The following is a 6,652-nucleotide window of genomic DNA, read 5'->3' as shown; positions in this document are numbered from 1 at the left end:
TAATAAAATAAGGGGGAAAATCATTAAAATCAGTCTCTTCTTTTATATTCTCTCCCTCTCTTCTTCCTTCTTTCTCTAATTTCAGCTCACCGGAGCTTGTCATGTCATTACACTGAGGTACATACAAATGCATGCAGGCAAAGCATTTAAATTATATTCCTTCGAGTCTTCTTTCTTTGGAAAGATACAAGAAGGTGAAACCTGCATACTACTGACTTGTCACAGAGGAATATAAGAATATTCTAATATGTTGAACGGAGTTGCTATAAGCAAAATGATAGATAATACAATAATTGCAGTCAAAAATGACAGAGGTGCCATGTGATAATGACATTTGTTATGGACATAAGTAATCAAATGAAAAATGCAGGTCCATTTTACTTTCCTCCGATTGCCACAACAAAAAATTTATGAACAATCGACAGTACACATTATTTTTTGTACATTTATGAAGGTGTGGTCAATGAAGTAGGTTGAAAAACATAAAATGTCTGATTCAATTTCTAGTGGACAATAAACACTAGGTGATTTCTTCCGTCTATCCAAACTTTGGTGGATAGAATTATCAGGTACCTATGCTGATGGGAGGTAACAGCAAGTATCCCGAGCAAAAAGTCAAAAATTAAACCATCACAAAAGCTGAGCTTGAGCCTAAATTTGATGCTGATTGGAGTCATTAGAGGGGAACTATTGGCAAAAAGTAAAAAAAAACTATTACTATAATTTTCTTTATCTAACCATTCCTTATTGGCTTAGTCAATACCCACTGGTTCGACCATCCAGAAACAATTACCCCAAGGTCATGCATCTTTTCAATTGCACTTGCTTTTTAACCAATTACTTTGTTTACTCACGTTATACATATGTAAGACCTATAAGTTACGAGTTCAAATTGTGAAATCATTCACAGGCTACTATTTTTTTAAATATTTAATACTGCCAGAGAAAAATTTGAAGTAAGTTGTATTATTGAAGAAACAACCATTTCTTTTATGAAGAAGAATAATATAGATACAGATCGAGATGGAGAAGAAAGAAAGGAAAAGAAATGTTCATCAGACAAGGGAAAACACTTCGACAAACCTACGTTTGGAAAAGACTTGTCCCTCAGCCACGTGGAGAAATCATAGCCTCAGATCATGAATTCACAGATCCAATCTCAACCGTTTGATTGATGGCAGCTGGATAAAATATGAAGTTGATAGGATCCTTGGTCATGTGAAGGAATATAAGTTTGTTATTTTGATTAGCTAGGTGTACAATCATAGACAAGTGTATAAGGACAATCTACTTCTCATTTATTTTTTGCATAGAATACATGTATATATAGAAGTTTACAGATTGAGAAATACAAGCAGAAAATTTCCCAAATCAATATCTTTCTTTCAAGTGATCTCTAAACAAGTGATCTCTAACCAGGAACCACTGAGGATCTCCAGAGTCTATATCCCCAACAACATTGTTCGCGAAAATTATTCAAAAGCCAAACTCGGACAACAGAAAGAATCTATAGTACAACCCTAACGATCATCTTCGTCATCATCACTCGATCTACTTTATTAACTGCCACCACCAGATCCATATTTCTTTCCAAAGACAATGAGCTGCAGTTTATCGTACCCGGCTAGCACACCGGCACCAGCAACAGCACGTAGAATATTAGCTCCAGCACCTTTAAAAAGTGACTTGATGCCTTCTTTCTTCATTATCTGAGAAAATGCATCTAATGAGCCCTTGTACTTGACTGCTTCTCCTGAAGTCATCATCATTCTTCTACGTACTGTATCAATCGGGTAAGACGCTAATCCAGCACCGATAGTGATACCCCATCCGAGCAAAAAACTCGCAAAGAAACTATCCTGTGAATGCCAAAAATTAACAATGTTGTTATTAACCACCAATTTTTTGGATTCAAATACTAATCACGCGTGATTCATACATATGCATCTAAAGAGTTAGTTCTACAATTTCTAAATATGCATGATAAATCTTGAATGGGTGGTTGAAAGCTTTGTCGCTCAAAGTCTTCAAAATTAATGTCGCACCCGTGTCGGATCATCCAAGAAGAATCTGACACGCACCAATCAACATTTTGAAGAGTCCGAGCAACATATTTTGTAAGTGCATTGGAAGGCGGACAAATCCAGCATATAGAGTAATTCACTACTAAAAAAGCAAGAATTAACGATGACAAATTCTGTAGCTAAACAACGAAATCTATCGCTAATCCTATGACGACGAATTACCAAAAAAATTTGTTAGCTACGAGTAACTTAGTGCTGGATTAGCAACGAAGTTCCAGTTTTTTTTTTTTTTGGGTAGTGGCAAGGGAGCATCCATTTAGGACTTCATGAAATAAAAAGTACATACATGCAGAGGTCAGATTCTCCATACCTGCAAGTTACCAACTAGAACCACAGGTTTAAGCGAATCGTATATTCCAAAGTACAAACCACGATAAACAACTATTCCCACACATGAGATGGTGAAGCCACGGTAAAGACCAGGAATACCATCGGATTTGATGGTTTTCCGGTAAACATCGAGCAAGCCGTTAAACTGCCTCTCACCACCCTGTTTCACAGCCTTCGCATCATTAGCGAGCCGTGTTCTGGCATAATCCAGCGAGTACACGAACAAAAGGGATGAGGCACCAGCAGCACCACCAGATGCCAAGTTTCCTCCAAACCACTTCCAGTAGCCATCCCTGTCTTTCTTGAAATTAAACAGACTCTTAAAGTAGTCTTTAAAAGCAAAATTTAAGGCCTGCAAAAACAAATCTTCGGTATTAACAGTAAAGGACTCAAAATGATATGTAGTGATTACAAAGAAAATACCTTTATCAACTCAAAACTACTGATGCAACTCTAGTCCCTTCTTTTCCATTTCCCATCTCTAGAAAGAAACAGTTTTCTTTTGAGAAAAACACAGTAAATAGAACAACATCGAAATGAGACTAAAAAATTATGGTGAAACCTATTCAGACGCAGTGGCGGATCCAGGATTTTCATTCAGGGTGTTCGGAAAAAAGAAAAAGCTAAATATACACTGTAATTTTTTGCTGAGGGTGTTCAAAATTTAATAAATGCACATAAATACAAAAAATTTACCCTATATATACACTGTAATTTTTTACCGAGGGTGTTCGGCTGAACACCCTCGGCTACACGTGCATCCGCCCCTGTTCAAACGTTTGATGGGGAATGCATTAAATATTCGGTGTTGTTGGTAGCATGAAATTTTAGCCATTTCCTTCATTTTTGCAAGGTATAGTACCGTAATTGGCTAAGAAGAAATCAAAAGCATTAAGTATTATGAGGGACAAACATGTTGCTCACACTCTCCAAAAATGTTATAGCACCCACGTTGGATCTTCCAAAAATACACTACTTTTGCATTTTTGAAGAGTCCGAGCAACATAGATACTTGAACAAGAGACCTCATCTATGAAGTAAATTATCGCACCAATGGTCCAACCAATTGGGAGAGAATCAGTAGATTCCTTTTCGTTGTAGTACACAGATTTAATTACGGATCAACCAACAGAAAGTACATCATGAAGTGTGTGACCATTTCATCTAAAAGCTTAAGCTGTTAAAGAAAATACTCTTTTATTTACTTAATTATATGGCCAACAGGTAACATCAAATTTTATCCAATTCCTTTATTTCTGCTAGGTATAGTACCCTCAAATTTGTCTAAGAAAAAATCAAAACAAAGTATTATGAGGAAAAGTTACAGTAACACTCGAATTCAATTATGATAGAAAAATTTAATTATGAATCAACCAACAGAAGGTAAGCGTCAGTTAACCTGAGTTGGGAAATATCTGATGACATTTGCAGTATTGCCTCTCCAAAGAGAAAGGACACCTTCATCCTTGATAGTTCTTGTAAAGCAGTCAGTAATCCCTTTGTACGGTTCAGAAAGTCTACCGGATTTGATCATCTCATCCTGATTCTGAATCAAAAGCTTGACTCTCTCAATCGGAGCAGCAGCTGTCTTAGATACAGCAGCAGAAACCCCTCCCATGAGAAAATCCACAAAAAAACTCGTCGTTTTCTTCTCCAACGGAGCCTGTATAAGAACAGGAGCACGCAATGGATCGAAATGCAGGATAGTAGCTTGGCGATTCATCATAAAAGGACTCTTTATAATCTCATTGACATAAGCACCAGCCATACTGCATGAACCCGTATGCTTAGAATGTGTACCGAACAGCCATGACTGCTCGTGTGTTTTCCGAAGTACTGACTGATGTGATCTATCCGCCATGTTTTGAGATCAATGTAGTGACCTGTAAAGAAGATTAACATATATTACGGCATCTCCCAAGAGCACAAACAAGAGATTAAGAACTTTCAATGAACCAAAACAATGTTAGTTTTAGTTCAACTAGGGAGAAATAAAGTTGCTGTGAAGGTCTTACTACTCTGTTTTATTCAAACGGGTTTTAACTTCTATGCACAGACTGCGTAAAAGATGTCTACACAATCAGACATAGACGGATCTAAAATTTGAAGTTTATGAGTTCCTACAACTTCTTTTAAGTTAACATACAATAATAATTGAGTTCACAATAAATATACTGATATCTAATGCATTTCTTAATATATATACAGTAGGCAAAAGCTACTGTTTCCATGAACCCATATGTTGTACTCTAAAGCCGCCTTTGCAATTAGTTAATCAAAAGGTAACTACAGGTAGTTACTATATGGTAATGGCGTAAAAAGTTTATTACGCTGCCAATGTATATAACTTAAAACACAAACACAAACAGCATCTAGTTGTATGGGATTAGGTTCTTGTGAAAGCTGCTTGATATTAGCAATTTCCTAAAAAAGAGGCAATCCGGTAGTTCACAAACATCTTTCTAACAGTTGATATGAATAAGTTGTCACTACAAAAGAACTATCACCCATAAGAAATTAAAAATAAAAAGCGAAAAGGAATGAATTATTTTAATATTTTCTTGAAGCAAATCAGTAGTTGCTAATACTTCTTTTATTCCAACTTTCTTGAAATTATTCTTCCATTATTTAAATTTTATTTCCAAAAGAGTAGTAACAATAAATTTTAGTCATGTACTTCCAACTCTTTCATTTTTTTCTTTGAACAGAGAAACTATAAAAACCTTAACAGTAACAACTAACAACTCGCGTTAAGACACCAAAGGCGAGCTAGAATTTTGAGATTATGGATTCTAAATTCTAATAAATTATTTTAATTAACTTTTAACACAAATACATTGTTTGTGACAAAACAACTGAGTTTAGCCAACCTGTAAGAAGAACTGTAGCTCTTCAGCTAAGAGGACAACAATAAAATGAACTGAAGTTGATAATCTTGATTTTAAAAAAAAAAAAAAAAAACACACACACACACACTCACCCTCCTTGCAAACAGAGTGATCACTAACAAAAACTAAGCAAGCAAAGTTGATATACATAAATTACATTCAGTTTGTGTGTGTGGAGAAATAGAAAGAACTAACCTTATGAGAAAGTTGGCTACTGAATTTTGAGGAGATGAGAACAGAGTATTTAAGAATAGAGTAGAGAAAATGGGAAAAAGAAAAGGAAAAAACAAAAGGAGAGTTTTCTAGAGGGTGCTAGGTGGAAGACTTTTCTTTATTGACAAATTTGACCCTAGTTTCTCCACAAAAATTTGTCTTTTCGGCTGAAAATTACACTATGTATATAGAGTGGTATATATATATATAGTAGATGTTGAACGTTAAGCTTTTTTGTCATATTTTTAACCTCTTAATGAAAATTTTAATTCCGTCGCCCAATTAAATATTATATATATGGCAACATCATGAACCATATAAACTTCACAACCAATGATCAAATGAAGATGAATGAAGTTGACAAGCAAAAAAAACATGATCACTATTATGCACTAACAAAAACCAAGCAATATGCATAGTTGATACACATAAATTACACATAGTAAAGGTGTTTGTGTGTGTAGAGAGATAGAAAGAACTAACCTTATGAGAAAGTTGGCCACTGAATTTTGAGGAGGACAACACAGCATTTGAGAAATGGGAAAAATAAAAGGAAAAAACAAAAGAAGAGTTTTCTAGAGTGTGCTAGGTGGAAGAGTTTTGTTTATTGACAAAGTTGACACTAATTTCTTTACGAAACTGTTATTGGCAGGATTCATCGAGGAGCTAGAGAGTTCTTTATTGACTGATCAACACTTATTCACTACTTTCTTTTTGCAATTTTATTTATGTGGCACTTTTATTATTTGTAGAGTTAAAAAGGTTTTTTTCTTTTTTCTTTTTTTCCCTTGTCCGGACTCTGCTAATGAGAATGTTTTGTGCATTGGACTGTTTTTTTTTTTTTTTTAAGTTGAAAAGGTTTTTTGTTACTATATTTTTATTGAAATATTTTAAATTATTAAGTAACTATTACTCTGACTTATGATATTTTTAAATATGAAAATTTTATTTTTATCACATAAAATGGAAGCAGCAGAAAACTGAAAACTCATTTATTTTGGATTACTTTTGTTGATGGGTTTCATTGAACTTGTTTTTTTTTTTTTCTAAAAGAAAGCAAAGTAGGTCCACTGATTCAAACGTAGGCTCCATGTCAGATTTTCAGTGCCAGAGAGTGGTTTTTCCGGTTGGAGTTAC

General features: G+C 34.7%; 1 protein-coding gene across 2 annotated transcripts; it reads right to left on the bottom strand.

Annotated features, from left to right (window-relative positions):
* Positions 1-1,277: 1,277 nt before the first annotated feature.
* Positions 1,278-6,134, bottom strand: LOC132630194 (ADP,ATP carrier protein 1, mitochondrial-like). Of its 2 annotated transcripts, none has more exons than XM_060345780.1 (4): positions 5,999-6,134; positions 3,814-4,297; positions 2,395-2,766; positions 1,278-1,859 (listed from the first exon to the last, which is right to left on the bottom strand). In XM_060345780.1, the coding sequence occupies exons 2-4, from the start codon at positions 4,273-4,275 to the stop codon at positions 1,560-1,562; spliced, it is 1,134 nt and encodes a 377-aa protein (XP_060201763.1). In that variant the 5' UTR covers positions 4,276-4,297; positions 5,999-6,134; the 3' UTR covers positions 1,278-1,559. The 2 variants fall into 2 exon arrangements, with proteins under 2 accessions (XP_060201763.1, XP_060201760.1); XM_060345777.1 differs by lacking the exon at positions 5,999-6,134 and adding an exon at positions 5,498-5,651.
* Between the last annotated feature and the right edge of the window lie 518 nt (positions 6,135-6,652).

The sequence above is a fragment of the Lycium barbarum genome, chromosome 1 (assembly GCF_019175385.1).
Source record: "Lycium barbarum isolate Lr01 chromosome 1, ASM1917538v2, whole genome shotgun sequence".
NCBI classification, from domain to species: Eukaryota; Viridiplantae; Streptophyta; class Magnoliopsida; order Solanales; family Solanaceae; genus Lycium; species Lycium barbarum.
The sequence above is the reverse complement of the archived record's forward strand: the minus strand, read 5'-3'. Positions and strand labels throughout refer to the sequence as shown.